At 43.8% G+C, this 20,166-nt stretch overlaps 1 protein-coding gene across 1 annotated transcript in view; it reads right to left on the bottom strand.

Moving 5' to 3' along the window:
- LOC311133052 (trafficking protein particle complex subunit 9-like) overlaps nt 1–20,166 on the bottom strand; it is a 307,997-nt gene that overhangs the window by 68,198 nt on the left and 219,633 nt on the right. Inside the window, exons 22-23 of the mRNA XM_084166478.1 lie at nt 18,783–18,952; nt 9,481–9,576 (exon numbers count right to left, since the gene is read on the bottom strand). Of these exons, the coding sequence (XP_084022604.1) occupies nt 9,481–9,576; nt 18,783–18,952 (266 nt within the window). The remainder of the gene's footprint in view (nt 1–9,480; nt 9,577–18,782; nt 18,953–20,166) is intronic.

Here is a 20,166-nt window from a genome sequence, read left to right as displayed (position 1 = left end):
GAGCCTACCAGACAAGCTAAATCACTTCTATGCTCGCAACAAGCAACACTGAAGCATGCATGAGAGCATCAGCTGTTCCGGATGACTATGTGTTCACGCTCTCCGTAGCCGATGTGACTAAGACTTTTAAGCAGGTCAACATTCACAAGGCTGCAGGGCCAGACGGATTACCAGGTGGTGTACTCCGAGCATGCGCTGACCAACTGGCAAGTGTCTTCACCGACATTTTCAACATGTCCCTGACTGAGTCTGTAATACCAACATGTTTCAAGTAGACCACCATAGTCCTTGTGCACAAGAACACTAAGATAACCTGCCTAAATGACTACCGACCCGTAGCACTCACGTCTGTAGCCATGAAGTGCTTTGAAAGGCTGGTCATGGCTCACATCAACACCATTATCCCATAAACCCTAGACCCACTCCAATTTGCATACCGCCCCAACAGATCCACAGATGATGCAATCTCTATTGTGCTCCACACTGCCCTTTCCCACCTGGACAAGAGGAACACCTACGTGAGAATGCTATTCATTGACTACAGCTCAGTGTTCAACACCATAGTGCCCTCAAAGCTCATCACTAAGCTAAGGACCCAGGGACTAAACACCTCCCTCTGCAACTGGATCATGGACTTCCTGACGGGCCGCCCCCAGGTGGTAAGGCTAGGTAACAACACATCTGCCACGTTGATCCTAAACACGGGGCCCCTCAGGGGTGCATGCTCAGTTCCCTCCTGTACTCCCTGTTCACCCACGACTGCATGGCCAGGCACGACTCCAACGGCATCATTAATTTTGCCGACGACACAACAGTGATCACCGACAACGATGAGACAGCCTATAGGGAGGAGGTCAGAGACCTGGCCGTGTGGTGCCAGGATAACAACCTCTCCCTCAACGTGATCAAGACCAAGGAGATGATTGTGGACTACAGGAAAAAAGAGAGGACTGAGCACGCCCCCATTCTCATCGACGGGGCTGTAGTGGAACAGGTTGAGCGCTTCAAGTTCCTTGGTGTCCACATCACCAACAAACTATCATGGTCCAAACACACCAAGACAGTCGTGAAGAGGGCACGACAAAGCCTATTCCCCCTCAGGAGACTGAAAAGATTTGGCATGGGTCCTCAGATCCTCAAAAAGTTCTACAGCCTCACCATTGAGAGCATCCTGGCTGGTTGCATCACTGCCTGGTATGGCAACTGCTCGGTCTCCGACCGCAAGGCACTACAGAGGGTAGTGCGTATGGCCCAGTACATCACTGGGGCCAAGCTTCCTGCCATCCAAGACCTCTATAGCAGGCGGTGTCAGAGGAAGGCCCTAAAAATTGTCAAAGACTCCAGCCACCCTAGTCATAGACCGTTCTCTCTGCTACCGCACGGCAAGCAGTACCGGAGTGCCAAGTCTAGGTCCAAAAGGCTTCTCACCAGCTTCTACCCCCAAGCCATAAGACAGCTAATTATGGCTACCCGGACTATTTGCATTGTCCCCCCAGTAGGTAGCTGACAGTACATTTCACCAACAGTAGCTAGCTGACAGTACATTTCACCAACAGTAGCTAGCTGACAGTACATTTCACGGTCTCTGCTGCAAAAGATAACAGCCTTCCACCCTTCAACAGTTCTTAAGACAGCGATCTGTTTGTGTTTCAACCCATTTTCCTGTATAAGCGCCTCATTGATAGCCTGGTTAAACCAGACTGAATGCAAGGTTCAGTTTGGTTTAACCAGGCAATGTGATAGATGGTGCAGGCAGGAGGAGAGGAGTATAAACACAGCAGAAATCATCTGTTAAGTCTGAGGCAGTGAAACACACAGTCTGGCTCTGACACATCACACACACACACACACACACACACACAGCTGTGTTTCATTTAGAAATGTCAGGTAATTTGTCTTTCAAGGATGAAAAGGCTGCCTCTGGGGAAACTCTTGTTTCCTTTGCAGAAATCAATGAAAGGAGTTTTTATTTGATGGAAAGTGGAGTAGTGGGGAAACAGGGCTGGCAAATGGCTTAACAATGTGGCTAAGCTAGAGAACATAGAAAATCAATAGATGTTTAGGTGATGAAAATACTTTACCCGTTTCAAACACCACCATAACACTAAATCAAACAAAACGGGATTGAAACTATATAATATTAGACAAATTCTGTGTGGTAGATATTCTACATGCATCTGCATACACAATGTGGTGTTTTACGCTGGCTATCTCTGCCGACCCGGCTGGGGCTGTAAGTGGAGGAGGAGGAGAGGAGGACTTATGATTTATGCCCTCTCCTCATCCAAAGTGACACGCTGACAGTCTGGATTGTTCTCCGGCCGTGACAAATGTCCTATAAACAGGCACGCTAAAGCTCTTCAATGTGCTAACTCTAGACCCATACATCCAGATATCCCATCCTCACAGAGGACAGTTCTCAATGTGCTAACATTCTATCCACTGGAAGATCCCAACTTTGCAGGGCACAGGGGCTGGAACGACCCAGGAATGGCCACGGCAGTCTGGTCTCTGATCACAACATTAGCCCAGCCGAGCGACATGATCACATTCTTATCCTCTTCAGCTCAAAGCCAAACAAATCATCCTCTCCATGTTTGTGTTGTTCCCCTAATGCTGAGGTTCAAACACAACAGAAGCCATTTTCAGAAAGACAAAGCTCTGGTAAATAGTAAATAGCTGTGTAAATGCTGGGATAATGCTAATAAGCACATTTTGGTGATGAAGAGGATTATTCACATGAACAACAGTGGAGTGACTAGCTACTGTTACAATGGGACAGTTGTCAGGTTGATGTTGACTGCCCACAGAGAAGAGGTAGGAGGATGGTGTAGTGTAGCTACTGTGTAACTACTGTGGCAAAGATATACATGTGGAACGTGATGGACATGGAATCTCTGGTAGACGGTAAGGAGAGTTGAGGGACAGAGTCTGGGTGACAGGGCTGAAAAACAGGCAGATAAATGGGGCAGCTCCTGACAGCATCGCCCCTGATTTACACCTCCCCCTCTTTGGCCGCTCGCAACTCTTTAGGCCCTGTTTAGTATGGGGGACCTGTTCATCACAGCAGCCGCTTTACGTCTCCTCAGCCCCTTCAATCACCCCCTCACTGTCAGGGCTAGACTGCAGAGAACCATGAGACCAACAGTATTTAAGTAAGTCCATCTCTCCTGAGTTATCAGTAGAGTGACAGGGCCATTGGGAGCTGAGGGACTGGAAGCCCTGTGAAAGCCTGGATCAGGATGGCATCAGGCCACACAGCTACCATGATCCTCCCAGGGGAGTCATCCTCTTCCATCCCAGCCTTACCTCTGGGTGCTGACTCAGGGACATAAGGCTGACTAGACTCTCTACCCATCCCCAGCAGAGGAGAAGACTGTCCAATCTCATGGTCAGGGAGGGTGTGCTGTGCACCAGTCCCATCCAGCCCCACCATGGTGCTCTTCCTCCTGGCATTTGGGCTCCTGACCAGAGCCTTAAAGGCACATTATCCCCCTAGGATGTCTCCAGTGTGTACTGAGCACACAGCCGCCTGTAACCACTACAAATGGCCATCTGACTGAGGAGACACACGTGCACGCACAGAGCCAGTTCAAAAGGACCTGTCTTATTAAATTATCTCCTGCCTTTTACAGCTGCCCCACCTTATTCTCTCTCTCCCTGTTCACCTCTTTATCAACACAAACATTTGTCTTGCCATTCAAGGATTCATTTGTATTCCGTTAAGACGGGTTCCCGGTAGCAGCCTGGAAGGGCAAATTTCTCTCCCTCTCCTTGTGTTCTCTCTCGCTCACTCACTCACTCTCACTGCTTAGCTACTGCAGAGCCATATCTCAATACATGGGAGATACTGTATACAGGGCTCTGGTCAAAGGTAGTGCACTAAATATGGAATAGGGTGCCATGTGGGACGTCGGGTCAGTCAGAGCCCCAGAGAGCCCCTGAGAGCCAGAGTTGCCTGTGCTCGGTTAACGCGGCATGCAGATAGATGTCTGTTTATTTAACTCCAGTCTATTAAGCTGACGTGGAGACACCCAAGCCAAGGTGTGCCACTTTGGCTTTAATTAAATTGTCAGCAGAGGAGCAGTAATCAATGAGGCTATTTACATAACGCTACGCCAGGCCGGCTGCAGAACACATAAACCCTGCTACTGCTGCTGCTGCCACCTGGTTCCTGTTCAGAAAGATTTAAAACGCTATGAACATAGCACTATAACAGGCTGCAGAACACATAAACCCTGCTACTGCTGCTGCTACTGCCACCTGTCCCGGCTGGGCCCTGTTCAGTATGACGGAAACGTTTTGAAACAGACTGAAACAGGGAGGTACAGAGACAGATAGTAATAATATCATAATATAATATGCCATTTAGCAGACGCTTTTATCCAAAGCGACTTACAGTTTTTACGTATGGGTGGTCCCGGGGATCGAACCCACTACCCTGGCGTTACAAGCGCCATGCTCTACCAATTGAGCTACAGGGCATACAGAAGGTGGCAGAGACCAGGGCTAAAACCCCCGTCACCAGGGGGGCATATGTGGTCAAGAATGGAGAAAGCTAGGCTTTCTAAAGGTGCATCAATTTCTCTCTACGCTCCCCATGGATGTTGACTGGTCCTACAGGGAACACACAGCCCACTGACTGAACCCTAAAGCAACATAGTCTCTGACAGCTAGCAGTAAACAGAGTGACAAACAGCCAAACATATTTGGAGATGTATATCCCATGGCCATGTGGCAGATTAAAACAATAGTTTATGGTTAAATCCAGTTAATACGTCTCTGTTCCTTCTTACTGGTTCAATTTACCAGGATATTCTATTGCTCTCATTTAATGATATCTATCTGTCTCTTTCTATCCATTCATCTCTATCCCTCTTTCTGTGACTCATGTTTTGGAGGAGAAGACCCCTCCAGGTTTTCTGGAGTGTCAGGATCGTTTGTTATAGATAATCAGGCCGACCAGCCAGTAACCTTCTGAAAAACAATAGAAGATACACCAAGCACACCAAGGTACCTCAGATGACATTTACGCAGGGAGGGGAGTGTGTGTGTGTATGGAACACTATCTAATAAAGTACCTAGCTTTTCTGCTGCTACAGACAGGTGTGTCCAATGTTGACATCTTTGCTGAAATTGTAGGCATATTTCCTATCCAGAGCAGCTGCCAAACAGACAGAAATCGATTCAGACACGTGTCCACACGATTCTTGTTGAACAAATGGTCTTGAATCAACAAATCGCTGCGTGAGGAGTCAGCCATTACACTTCCTTAGTCAGCCAATAGTATTGATGCTTTCTGCCCATGGAGAGGCCCAATAGCAGGCTATGTGGAGAGCAGGGCGGGGTGGCCAGCGTGACACTAGTGATACTGTATACTGTGGGGTCAGTAATTATTGGCACCCTTGATAAAGATGAACAAAAAAGACTGTATAAAATAAATAATACAGATATTGAGCTATATTGTATGCTCAAATTTTATTTTATATTAATACAATTGCTCAGAGAAATATATTTTGTTTAAAGCGGCAATCAGCAGTTGAAACAACAACAAAGTGCACTCCCTGCCACTGTTTCGCTAAAAAGCTGAGGGATGAGCCTGGAGAAATGTAACCATCCATGATACTTGTTTTAACCATGATTTCAGGCTATTTACTACATTTAAATTGTTTACAAACATTGGAGTAAAACAAGCTTATGTTTTGGGTTCTGAAGGGGTGCGACAAATGAACCAAGCTCATGAAGAATTTATAAGTTACATTCTTCAAGAATCAATGGGTACATATCTCATTTATAAGTCTAAAAATGAATGTAGCAACTGCAGATTGCCCCTTTAACAAGTAATAATAAAAATAATAAAAAAAAGATAGGGGTCAAAATTATTGCCTCCCCTGTTTGTAATACTTTAGCACCCTCACCTTGCGAGGCTAACGACACTGAGCCTTTTTCTAAAATGTTTTATGAGATTGTAGAACACAAAAGGTTTTTGGCTAAAATGATCTGAAAAGATTCTGTTTGGAGGAATGGTCTAAGAACCCTCCCAATGTGTTCTCCAATCTCATAAAACATTTCAGAAAAAGGCTCAGTGTCGTTATCCTCGCAAAGGTAGGGTGCTGGTGTATTGAAAACAGGGGTGCCAATAACCATATCTTTTTTTAGTTTTTTTTAAAATTACTTAAACAAAATCTCTTTCTCTGAGCAATTGGATTAGTATTAAATCATATAATTTGTCATTTTTTTTGGAATTGACCAAATTATTATGTTTGTTGAGGCTCGCTAGACTAGACCAGAATGAAATCAAGATGAAAATGTTAACATAGAAGTAATGCAGTGCAGACTGTTTACCTGGCTACTTAATCCCCCTCCATACCCCACACTGAAACATCACTAATAAAGGGAGCTACCAGCCATTTAAATACACCTTACATTGCTACTCTGTAATCGGGTGGTGAATAGAATATCCTCTTCCCCGCCAAGGCATTAGAGAAAGTGACTTTAAACACTGATATAGATTATCATATCAGTGTTTGTTTGTGTGTGTGTGTGTGTGTGTGTGTGTGTGTGTACTCTGCTCTGTAGTAGCTAGGGTGTTGCTGCTCTGCTGCTGTCTAAAGGGGGTAATCATTTCCTAATGGTCCCTAGCTCTATGGCTGACTCCCTCACTCCCCATTCAATAATAAGGCCCTAAGCAAACAGGAATGCATAAAGACCCTTTCTGTTTCTGCCACTTTCCCCGTTTTTCCTTTATTGGAAACGTCCACAGTGAAATATTCCTGGGTTGCTACAGTATGGTAGTGTGAAGAAGTTCCATGTTGCTCGAGCTATGAAGAGAGAGACAACCACAACAACAGCGCTCATGATAAAATCAGAAGCCCTCTTTCCATTACCCATCAACCTTTGCATAACCATAAGCTCTTCGTAACTTAAATTCAGTAAATAAAAAATAAAAAAAGAGCTCTGAGGAAACGAGGATCAGCCTCATCTTGTAAACTGAGAAAGGTTTCCTGTGGAGGGAAAGACTGGCCCTGATACCTTCCATTAGACAACAAGGCCGCTTTACTGGGCTCTCTGAAAGGGCAATTTTATATGTTCACAAACAGAAGACTGACTTTACAATTGTTCCTCTCATGTGGCTGTGCAGCTGGTTTGTCGAGAGAAATACCGTGCCACGTTAGCTCCAAAGCTTTGGGGAAACTCGGCCCAGACTGGTTTATTGGGCTGTGTGAGCTAAGGAGAAGCAGGGGAGAAGGGGGCAGAGGAGCGAGACAAAGCCAGTGTAGGATCATCTGTTTATTCAGCTCAACATTAGGGGAGGAAGTAGCCAGCCGGCTCAGGGACTACATTAACAACCAGGATGGTTTAGCTTCTACAGCTCTGTTCACGTTCAGTGCCTTCACCCATACTGCAGCTAGCTAGATATAGCCTGTAAGCTATTGGAAGTCTGACTCCCTGGCATGTCTTAGACAGTGGATAGAAAAGGCCTACACTTTCAACCCAGTTCAGAGAAAGTGTAATCTTGCTCTGCCAGCAGCATTCTACACTGCATCCCACTCCTGGCTTGCCACTGAAGCTAAGCAGGGTTGGTCCTGGTCGGTCCCTGGATGGGAGACCAGATGCTGCTGGAAGCGGTGTTAGAGGGCCAGTAGGAGGCAGTCTTTCCTCTGGTCAAAAAAAATGATCCCAATGCCCCAGAGCAGTGATTGGGGACATTGCCCTGTGCAGGGTGCCGTCTTTCGGATGGGACGTTAAACGGGTGTCCTGACTCTCTGTGGTCACTAAAGATACCATGGCACTTATCGTAAGAGTAGGGGTGTTAACCCTGGTGTCCTGGCTAAATTCCCTATCTAGCCCTCATACCATCATGGTCACCTAATCATCCCCAGCTTCCAATTGGCTCATTCATCCCCCCTCCTCTCCCCTGTAACAATTTGCCAGGTTGTTGCTGTAAATGAGAATGTGTTCTCAGTCAACTTAACTGGCAAAATAAGGGTTAAATATAACAAATGTAATGATACAAGAATGAATAAATGGTGAGGATGAGTTAATGATTCTGTTGACGCATTGCTGCTCATCAATGATATCTCGGGGCAAAGTGACTTCTATCATTAGGGACACTGTCGAGACATCAGGACAAATAGTCTCTCACTAACCCAATTACACCACACCTAAACTAAGCAACAATGGAAAGCAAACAAGATATGTCTGATTCAATGGAATTAGAGTAAAGAACAGTATATTTCTTATCTCTTCTAACATGGCCACAACCTGGTAAGACAATTCTATACCCCACGCTCAAAACACATAAAAGAGAAACCTTTTGTACCAAATGCTTCACGGCTAAACGCATTGCAGTATAAAAAATACAGTATACCTAACCCTAAGCTAACAGTTAGCCAATCATGTGTCTACAGTAACAGGCTAACTTTACTGCAGCCTGTAACCACATTAAATGAATCCACCCACTCTGTGTAATGATTATTTGCTCCTGAGGGAGAACGCTTTAGAGAAGGCCCATAATTGAGACCATGATAGCATCGTTCTAACAGGCTGGGAGAAATGAACTGCATTGTAATCATAGAGGAGGACAGTGTGCGCACACACACACACACACACACACACACACACACCGCCTCCCTGAAGACTGCGATGTGATGATGTGCTCTTCAAAATGACCTAAAACTTTGCACTGAAAGTAATAACTAGAAATAAAATATGCAGAACCCCTAAATGTCAGAAGATCTGGGTCCTTTGATCAGTCAGACGGAAGCTAGTTTGGAAAATGGTTCATGAGAACAGAAGAAAAGCTGAAGATAAAATGTCCTCATCTACCACTAGATATCTGTTGTGTCACCGTAACAAACAGATGGCTCTCTTTCTGCTAAACAAGGAGACACTAAACTAACTAATGAACACACTCACTAACCTCAAAGAAAAGGCAGCACTGTTCCTCGAAAATAAACACACCCACGCACACACACTTAATAAATAAATAAAAGCTGATTATTTGAGAGGCGGTTCACAGATGGTGAGGCCCAGAGAGGGAGGGAAGCTCCTCCAAGTCTCTCCGTGGTGTCCTAGGGTGCTTCACACGTCCCCCAGCCTCTCCAGTCTGTCTCCTGACAGCTCCCAAAAATAGCCCCGCTGCCTATTATAAATGTAAATAGAAAACATGACTTGAGACCGATGTGGTGGGATTGTATGGGTTGGTGTGTTAATTGCCAGGTATAGTGGTTTGGATTCGTTGGGTTCGGCACCCCCATAGGAACGATGGTGATTGACACTTTTGATCCAAACGGTCCAAACAGTTCATCCCTAATTCCTCATCACGATCCATGATCATAATGTCTTTGTACGGATCATTTGAGTAGGGACAAAAATACCCATAGATTTCAGTTGTTTTTCATCAAAGTTAATGCCAAGCATCTCATAGATTGCACAGTGTGTGTGTGTGTGTGTGTGTGCTCGTGTATGTGTACTCACCCCACTGTAGAGGTGCCAGCTGCAGGTGCTCGAGGACCAACTGGTTGAGGACTCCCTCCACACTGGCCTCTCCCTGGCGACACACAGACGGGTGGGCTAGGGTTAAGGACTAAACACCGGACAGGAGGGAACTGGGGCCTCAGTGTCTCTGTTAATAGAAAGGATTCACAAGTAATAATGTTCAAACTAAGGTACACAGTACAGTGACATTTTCTCTCCCTTCAACTGGATATGAGACAAGGGCAAGTTTCTTTAGTGACAAAACTAGACTCCAGCCACTCTCTCTGCTGCCGCACAGCAAGCGGTACCGATGCATTAAGTCTGGAACCAAAATGAGCCTGAACAGCTTCTACCCCCAAGCCATAACACTGCTACATAGTTAGTTAACCAATAGCTACCCGGACTATCTGCATTGACCCTTTTTGCACGAACTATTTTGACTCATCACATACACTGCTGTTACTGTTTATTATCTATCCTGTTGCCTAGTCACTTTATCCCTACCTACAGTTGAAGTCGGAAGTTTACATACACCTTACCCAAATACATTTAAACTCAGTTTTTCACAATTCCTGACATTTAATCCTAGTAAGACTTTGCTGTCTTAGGTCAGTTAGGATCACCACATGTCAGAATGTCAGAATAATAGTAGAGAGAATGATTTATTTAAGCTTTTATTTCTTTCATCACATTCCCAGTAGGTCAGAAGTTTACATACACTCAATTAGTATTTGGTAGCATTACCTTTAAATTGTTTAACTTGGGTCAAACATTTTGGGTAGCATTCCACAAGCTTCCCACAATAAGTTGGGTGAATTTTGGCCCATTCCTCCTGACAGAGCTGGTGTAACTGAGTCAGGTTTGTAGGCCTCCTTGCTCGCACACGCTTTTTCAGTTCTGCCCACAACTTTTCTATAGGATTGAGGTCAGGGCTTTGTGATGGCCACTCCAATACCTTGACTTTGTTGTCCTTAAGCCATTTTGCCAAAACTTTGGAAGTATGCTTGGAGTCATTGTCCATTTGGAAGACCCATCTGCGACCAAGCTTTAACTTCCTGACTGATGTCTTGAGATGTTGCTTTAATATATCCACATAATTTTCCTTCCTCATGATGCCATCTATTTTGTGAAGTGCACCAGTCCCTCCTGCAGCAAAGCACCCCCACAGCATGATGCTGCGCCCCCCCACCCCGCTTCACGGTTGGGATGGTGTTCTTCGGCTTGCAAGGCACCCCCTTTTTCCTCCAAACATAACAATGGTCATTATGGCCAAACAGTTCTATTTTTTTTTCATCAGATCAGAGGACATTCCTCCAAAAAGTACGATCTTTGTCCCCATGTGCAGTTGCAAACCGTAGTCTGGCATTTTAATGGCGGTTTTGGAGCAGTGGCTTATTTCTTGCTGAGCGGCCTTTCAGGTTATGTCGATATAGGACTCGTTTTACTGTGGATATAGATACTTTTGTACCTGTTTCCTCCAGCATCTTCACAAGGTCCTTTGCTGTTGTTCTGGGATTGATTTGCACTTTTCACACCAAAGTACGTTCATCTCTAGGAGACAGAACGCGTCTCCTTCCTGAGCGGTATGACGGCTGTGTGGTCCCATGGTGTTTATACTTGCGTACTATTGTTTGTACAGATTAACGTGGTACCTTCAGGCGTTTGGAAATTGCTCCCAACGATGAACCAGACTTGTGGAGGTCTACAACTCTTTTTCTGAGGTCTTGGCTGATTTATTTTTATTTTCCCATGATGTCAAGCAAAGAGGCACTGAGTTTGATGGTAGGCCTTGAAATACATCCACAGGTACACCTCCAATTGACTCAAATTATGTCAATTAGCCTAGCAGAAGCTTCTAAAGCCATTACATAATTTTCTGGAATTTTCCAAGCTGTTTAAAGGCACAGTCAACTTAGTGTATGTAAACTTCTGACCCACTGGAATTGTGATACAGTGAATTATAAGTGAAATAATCTGTCTGTAAACAATTGTTGGAAAAATTACTTGTGTCATGCACAAAGTAGATGTACTTCAACCACTCCACAGAAATTTGTGGAGTTGTTGAAATACGAGTTTTAATGACTCCACCCTAAGTGTATGTAAACTTCCGACTTCAACTGTATATGTACATATATACCTCAATTACCACCCCTGCACATCGGTACTGGTACAACTTGAAACTATAGCCAAGTTATTGTTACTCATTGTGTATTTATTTATTTGTTGGATTATTTTTCTCTCTGCATTGTCAGGAAGTAAGCATTTCACTGTTACTCTACACCTGTTGTTTACGAAGCACATGACAAATACAATGTGATTTGATAACAAACTAACAAAGTGGCAAAGATACTCCGGAGAAATATGTGTGAGAGAGAGATGGAGAGAGAGAAAAAAAGAGAGGATATATGAAGTATGATTCTTCAGTGTAGCTTTAAATTGGCTGCAGCCCAGTGGTTGACAGATAAGCCTGTGGCTCCCTGGTTGCCTAGTGACTCTGTTAGGAGAGCTGAGGGCTCAAGGTGGACAGAGATTCATGGTTGGCTGGCTGGCCATTACTGTACAGTGCATGTCCTTTTATATATGTGTAAAATAAACTCTCTCTGCAGACTGCCCTAGGCTTGGAGTTAGACAATACCAGGCTAAATACAGTAGAAATACAGGAAGTGCTATTATAACAGTCTTTAGGTCAAAGGTAAATGAGACTGGCTTTTTCTTATTTTCCTCTAACCTTATTCCCAAGTGTCATATCTGAATGTTGCGATTAAGAAACATAATATCCACTCACAAATCTCATTCAGGATGATGCAATGAGAACCCTGAAAAGTAAAACTGCATTAACAACCCAAAGAGTAATAAAGATGCATTTCCTCAACCATTAGTGGAGGGAATTATGGTAATAATCATCCTTATTGTGTAATACAGTGGGGAGAACAAGTATTTGATAGGTGCAGTTAATACAGGTAATGAGTGGAGAACAGGAGGGCTTCTTAAAGAAAAACTAACAGGTCTGTGAGAGCCGGAATTCTTAATGGTTGGTAGGTGATCAAATACTTATGTCATGCAATAAAATGCAAATTAATTACTTAAAAAACATACAATGTGATTTTCTGGATTTTTGTTTTAGATTCCGTCTCTCACAGTTGAAATGTACCTATGATAAAAACTACAGACCTCTACATGCTTTGTAAGTAGTAAAACCTGCAAAATCGGCAGTGTATCAAATACTTGTTCTCCCCACTGTAGGTCTCATAAGAACTGGGATTATCTAAAAACTTCTCACATCTCAGAGAGAAAACACATTGTGTATAAAGCCTACAGAGCAGTCCTCTCCTCAGCCAAGTCGTTTTTCAAAAACGCCCACACTTCCATGTCTTCTAGCCTAGCATGGTTTCTGGGAGCAAAACCGCAACACTGCAACTCAACCTGTGACTCCAATCTGATTGGTTGGCTAAGAACCCACATTTAACTCTGCCTGTCGAGTCCTTCTGTTCCTGAACACTCAGTAACACTCATTTATCAGAGGAGATTGAGAGAACAACAAGATTATAATTGAGGTTATAACCGTTGAACCTTTCCTTGGTGACATCATACGGCTGTCTGTCATAGCGCTGGCTAGGGAGATAATGCTGCTAATGCTGAGTACTGAGATAAACAGAGCTGTCATAAAGACACTAGGTTGATAATAAGTTATGATATAGAAAACCTGCTCCTCTGGTCCACCACACAGCTGACAGCTTGAATAATGACTGGAATAATACTGTGCTGCTGTAACACCACATAGCGTTAAAATGACTAGAATGGACAAAGTAACACCACACAGAGTAGGGCTGATCCCAATTCTTCGACTGATCGATTGTTTGGTCGATAGGCTGTTGGTCGACCAATATCTTTTGGGGGTCGAGCAATAGCAAATATATATACAGCACCAGTCAAAGTTTGGACGCACCTACTCATTCAAGGGTTTTTATTTATTTTTACTATTTTCTACATTGTAGAATAATAGTGAAGACATCAAAACGATGAAATAACACATATGGAGTGATGTAGTAACCAAACAAGTGTTCAACAAATCAAAATATATTTTATATTTGAGATTCTGCAAATAGCCACCCTTTGCCTTGATGATAGCTTTGCACACTCTTGGCATTCTCTCAACCAGCTTCACCTGGAATGCTTTTCCAACAGTCTTGAAGGAGTTCCCACATATGCTGAGCACTTGTTGGCTGCTTTTCCTTCACTCTGCAGTCCGACTCATCCCAAACCATCTCAACTGGGTTGAGGTCGGGGGATTGTGGAGGCCAGGTCATCTGATGCAGCACTCCATCACACTGCTTCTTGGTCAAATAGCCCTTACACAGCCTGGAGGTGTGTTGGGTCATTGTCCTGTTGAAAAACAAATGATAGCAACCCCAACACCTCCTCCTCCATGCTTTACGGTGGGAACTACACATGCGGAGATCATCCGTTCACTCACACCGTGTCTCACAAAGACACGGAGGTGGGAACCAAAAATCTACAATTTGGACTCTAGACCAAAGGACACATTTCCACCGGTCTAATCCATTGCTCGTGTTTCTAGGCCCAAGAAGGTATCTTCTTATTGGTGTCCTTTAGTAGTGGTTTCTTTGCAGCAATTCGACCATGAAGGTCTGAATCACACAGTCCCATCTGAACAGTTGATGTTGAGATGTGTCTGTTACTTGAACTCTGTGAAGCATTTATTTGGGCTGCAATTTCTGAGGCTGATAACTCTAATGAACTTATCCTCTGCAGCAGAGGTAACTCTGGGTATTCCATTCCTTCCTCATGAGAGCCAGTTTCATCATAGCGCTTGATGGTTTTTGTGACTGCACTTGAAGAAACTTTCAAAGTTCTTGACATTTTCCGTATTGACTGACCTTCATCTTAAAGTAATGATGGACTGTCGTTTCTCTTTATTTATTTGAGCTGTTCTTGCCATAATATGGACTTGGTCTTTTACCAAATAGGGCTATCTTCTGTATACCACCCCCTACCTTGTCACAACACAACTGATTGTCTCAAACGCATTAAGAAGGAAAGAAATTCCACAAATTAACTTTTAACAAGGCACACCTGTTAATTGAAATGCATTCCAGGTGACTACTTCATGAAGCTGGTTGAGAGAATGCCAAGAGTGTGCAAAGCTGTCATAAAGGCAAAGGGTGGCTATTTGAAGACTCTCAAATATAAAATATATTTTGATTTGTTGAACACATTTTTGGTTACTACATGATTCCATATGTGTTATTTCATAGTTTTGATGTCTTCACTATTATTCTACAATGTAGAAATAGTAAAAATAAAGAAAAACCCTTGAATGAGTAGGTGCGTCTAAACTTTTGACTGGTACTGTATATTTAGCTGATATTATTAAAGAACAGACATTTACATTGACATTTTAGTCATTTAGCAGACGCTCTTATCCAGAGCGATTTACAGTTAGTGAGTGCATACATTTTAATACTGGCCCCCCGTGGGAAACGAACCCACAACCCTGGCATTGCAAACGCCATGCTCTACCAACTGCTACATCCCTGCCGGCCATTCCCTCCCCTACCCTGGACGACGCTGGGCCAATTGTGCGCCGCCCCATGGGTCTCCCGGTCGCGGCCGGCTACGACAGAGCCTGGATTCGAACCAGGATCTCTAGTGGCACAGCTAGCACTGCGATGCAGTGCCTTAGACCACTGTGCCACTCGGGAGTTAAGATAGATTTTTTTTCGGGGACAGCCCTAACAGAGTTAGAATGACTAGACAGACAAAGTAACACCATAGCGTTAAAATGACTAGAATGGACAAACTCTCCTCAGACAGAATGTGAAACTTTGCTATTTTGCTATACAGCATGGCATAATTCAAATATGGAGTGAGGAGAGGTGATATGTACAGTGGCTTGCGAAAGTATTCACACCCCTTGGCATTTTTCCTATTTTGTTGCCTTACAACCTGGAATTCAAATGGATATTTTTGGGATTTGTATCATTTGATTTACACAACATGCCTACCACTTTGAAGATGCAAAATATTTTGTATTGTGACACAAACAAGAAATAAGACAAAAAAACAGAAAACTTGAGCGTGCATAACTATTCACCCCCCAAAAAAGTCAATACTTTGTAGAGACTCCTTTTGCAGCAATTATAGCTGCAAGTCTCTTGGGGTATGTCTCTATAACCTTGGCACATCTAGCCACTGGGATTTTTGCCCATTCTTCAAGGCAAAACTGCTCCAGCTCCTTCAAGTTGGATGGGTTCCGCTGGTGTACAGCAATTCTTAAGTCATACCACAAATTATCAATTGGATTGAGGTCTGGGCTTTGACTAGGCCATTCCAAGACATTTAAATGTTTCCCCTTAAACCACTTGAGTGTTGCTTTAGCAGTATGCTTAGGGTCATTGTCCTGCTGGAAGGTGAACCTCCGTCCAAGTCTCAAATCTCTGGAAGACTGAAACAGGTTTCCTCAAGAATTTCCCTGTGTTTAGCGCCATCCATCATTCCTTCAATTCTGACCAGGTTCCCAGTCCCTGCCGATGAAAAACATCCCCACAGTATGATGCTGCCACCACCATGCTTCACTGTGGGGATGGTGTTCTCGGGGTGATGAGAGGTGTTGGGTTTGTGTCAGACATAGCGTAGCTTTTTGATGGCCAAAAAGCTAAAAAAAAATCTCATTTGACCAGAGTACCTTCTTCCATATGTTTGGGGAGTCTCCCACATGCCTTTTGGTGAACACCAAATGTGTTTGCTTATTTTTTTCTTTAAGCAATGGCTTTTTTCTGGCCACTCTTCCGTAAAGCCCAGCTCTGTGGAGTGTACGGCTTAAAGTGGTCCTATGGACAGATACTCCAATCTCCGCTGTGGAGCTTTGCAGCTCTTTCAGGGTTATCTTTGGTCTCTTTGTTGCCTCTCTGATTAATGCCCTCCTTGCCTGGGCCGTGAGTATTGGTGGGCGGCCCTCTCTTGGCAGGTTTGTTGTGGTGCCATATTCTTTCCATTTTTTAATAATGGATTTAATGGTGCTCCATGGGATGTTCAAAGTTTGGGATATTTTTTTATAACCCAACCCTGATCTGTACTTCTCCACAACTTTGTCCCTGACCTGTTTGGAGAGCTACTTAGTCTTCATGGTGCCGCTTACTTGGTGGTGCCCCTTGCTTATTGGTGTTGCAGACTCTGGGCCTTTCAGAACATGTGCATATATATACTGAGATCATGTGACAGATCATGTGACACTTAGATTGCACACAGGTGGACTTTATTTAACTAATTTTGTGACTTCTGAAGGTAATTGGTTGCACCAGATCTTATTTAGGGGCTTCATAGCAAAGGGGGTGAATACATATGCACGCACCACTTTTCCGTTATTTATTTTTTTGAAACAAGTTATTTTTTTCATTTCACTTCACCAATTTGGACTATTTTGTGTATGTCCATTACATGAAATCCAAATAAAAATCCATTTAAATTACAGGTTGTAATGCAACAAAATAGGAAAAACGCCAAAGGGGTATAAATACTTTTGCAAGGCACTGTAGCTGCCTCCTACAAGGCATGGTGTTGAAAGCTGCAGATGTGGCACACAAACACTGTGACATTGAATCAGGCTGGAGGAAACTACAACTCCATTCTGACATCTATCCATCCACCCAACTGTCCCCAGGCCTGGCGTCACCGCGATGTGCTTGTGTCCTTGCCGTGTGGACGGGTACAGGGACGGGGGCTGGGGACAGGAATGGTTTGGTATTTGGGTTTGTTAGAGGGACTGTGCGGGTCTGAGAAGAAGCTAGTCTCTATCCTGAAGACTTGGCCGGAACTTGAAGATACACTCATTCTCTTCTGAGATGACGTCATGAAAGTAACAAGCCTTTTCTTCCTCCTCCTCCTCTTCTCTGGCTAGTTTGTTTCTCTTCAGACAGACTATATTTAGGAGACTGCCGTTATCATCAGAACTGAAACATTACACATCCTTTATGAATGAGAGATACTCTATTAATGCTAGGCCAAATTGCATGGTCTGCGAAGCTGCAAGATAAGGTGTTTCTGCACAGTTCTCTTAAATCAGAACTAGGATATTAACAATGCATGTTATTATGAATAAATGCCAAGCCAAGGGTGACCCAGATAATATTAGTTGATTGCAACCCGTCTGGTCACAGTCCTAGTTTTCTATACTTAAAACCTATTTCTTTCTGCAATGTTTCAATGTTTTTCTGACATAACAATTTCAGATAACAAAAAAAAAGAATATGTTGTTTGAACAAGTGCTTGATTGGAGATGGTGTACTGTCTTTCTGAAGAGGAAGTCTACTGTCTGAACTGCTCACTAACTAGACCTGCATTATCCAGGAGAAGGTTTCAATCTCCAGCCTCAATAACATAATCACACAGCCCAGTTCAGAGCGGAGCTCTGTCATGCACAGCGCTCTCTGACTTAACAGTACCCTCTGAGAAACAACATAAGTAACATCATGTACTGCCGTCACTCCTGTACGCACGCACACTAGCACCCACCCACCCATCCACCCACACACACACATTATGTTCTTCTATCCTTGTTGGGACCTAACATTTATTTCCATTCAAAATCCTATTTTCCATAACCCCTAACCCTTACCATAACCCTAACATCAACAATAACCCAAAATCTAACCATAACCCTAACTCCTAACCCTCATTCTAATCCTAAACACTAAACTTAAAATAGCGTTTGTCCTCATGGGGACGTGAGAAATGTCCCCACGAGGGAGAATTGTCCTTGACTATTCTTTGTGAGGACTTTTGGGGATTTTAGGTCCCCACAAGGATAGAAGAACCAACCTCCCCACACACACACACACTCTGCTGCCAAATTGCTTGCAGATCAAACAAATGCACACAATCACAGGAGTGTTTATGCATTACTAAAATGGAAAATATGATGGCAAGTTCAACAGCACAGGGACTCCGATTAATAATTAATTGTACACCTCCTCCCTGTAACAACTTGACAGGCCATTCTAAACAACACTGAGTCTGTGTATTGGTAATAGCCCCCTCATTACCTAAGAGGTTCTGATGGAGCGCCCTGCCTGCATATTGACTAGGCCTGTGTCTCAAATTGCATCCTATTCCCTATATAGTGCACTACCTTTTGTTCGGGGCCCAGGGCTGCGCGCACATTTCGCTATACTTTCTCCCATCTGTCAGTGCAGTAGAAAAGGCACACACCCTAGCCAGAGGATCTCCGGATGTAGCATCCAGATGCCGTCTAATAGGGATCTGTATACATCTACCAACAACACCAACAACAAAGGATATGATGTTCCAGGTGATGCCGAGGGTGCTGTTGATCATAAAGGCCTGGGCGTGAAGCCTCTCCTCCTCCAGCAGTTTGGGGTTGGTGTAGCGCACAGCCTCCTGGTCCGGCTGGGGCAACGTGTCAAAGTCAAACTTAGCCACCTGGATCGCTATCCTAGACGGGAGGGAGAGAGGAGAGCGAAGGTTAGACACACAGGAGACAAAGACTTGGGTACTACTGAGCTATCCTAGAGGGGCAGAGCAGAGGAGGAGAGAAAAGGTTAGACACACAGGAGACAGACCCCCCAACGGCTCTGCCCCGCTAAGAGAAAAAGCGGTAGCACTTGATTCAACAACACCGTAAGTACTACTAAAGTGTTTTTGTTTGCAAATAACTGGTCTTACTCTGTGCTAGAAACTTGGCAAAGTATTTCAGCAGGCAGTCACACACTATAAAGAAGAATCCTAAAGTCTAAACTTTAATCACAGAAGGACATATTGGTCAGATGATCAGGGATCTGAGAAGTCCCTTCTATTTGGTTTGGGTTTATTGACATTTTAAACAGTCTTCCTGTGAAAACCTGAATATTTTCAGATATAAAGATAAAAACTAAACTATTGGAGATACACTGACAGTGAAGGAAAGAGGAATGGGAAGGACGTTTAGCCACAGGCAACAACATATTTCAGTTCACCATTCAAAATATAGCATTAAACCAAATCAACAAAGGTAAATAGGTGGATCTATCCATTCCATTCCCTCTAAATATAAAGGTGATTAAAGGGCAACAGACCACAGAGGCACTCAATGCAAACATACTGTATGGCTTTGACAAGACAGGTAGGTGTCAGTTGTTGTGGTCAGAAAGTCTCCAGCCAAGGGCTTTTTAAAGACATCCCAGATATGACAACTGTAGTTTAGAATGGCAACCTGCACTGATACAATTACACCGGTCAATCTATCTACTGCCACAGCAGATCAATGGAGATGGTAATTGGGGCTGTGTGTGTTGAAGTTTCTGTTGAATGATTTATGTCCACATTTCATCAGTGAATCAAACATTGGTGTGCTCATCTCTGATGCCATCCATCCACCCTGATCCCGCTACTGTCCTGTCCTGTCTACTGACCAGCCCTGGCCACTGATAAATTATGTATCCAGTTAGACCAAACACCCTGAGGCTCCAAGCTTCCTGCTCCACGGTGTGTGTGTGTGTGAGTGTTTGTTCAGGTTCATTTACTAACATGCTGCAGAGAGAAATAGTTCATAGCCTGCGGTTAGAGCAACAGAGACACATCCGGGATTCAAAATTCTGTATGCCTCTCTAATAAAAAACAAACAAACTTATTACTAATAACCGGGGGCTACATTCATGGCTTCCATTCTAA

Source organism: Coregonus lavaretus (genome assembly GCF_964263955.1).
Source record: "Coregonus lavaretus genome assembly, chromosome: 7".
NCBI lineage: Eukaryota > Metazoa > Chordata > Actinopteri > Salmoniformes > Salmonidae > Coregonus > Coregonus lavaretus.
This window is presented reverse-complemented; position numbering and strand designations above follow the sequence as displayed.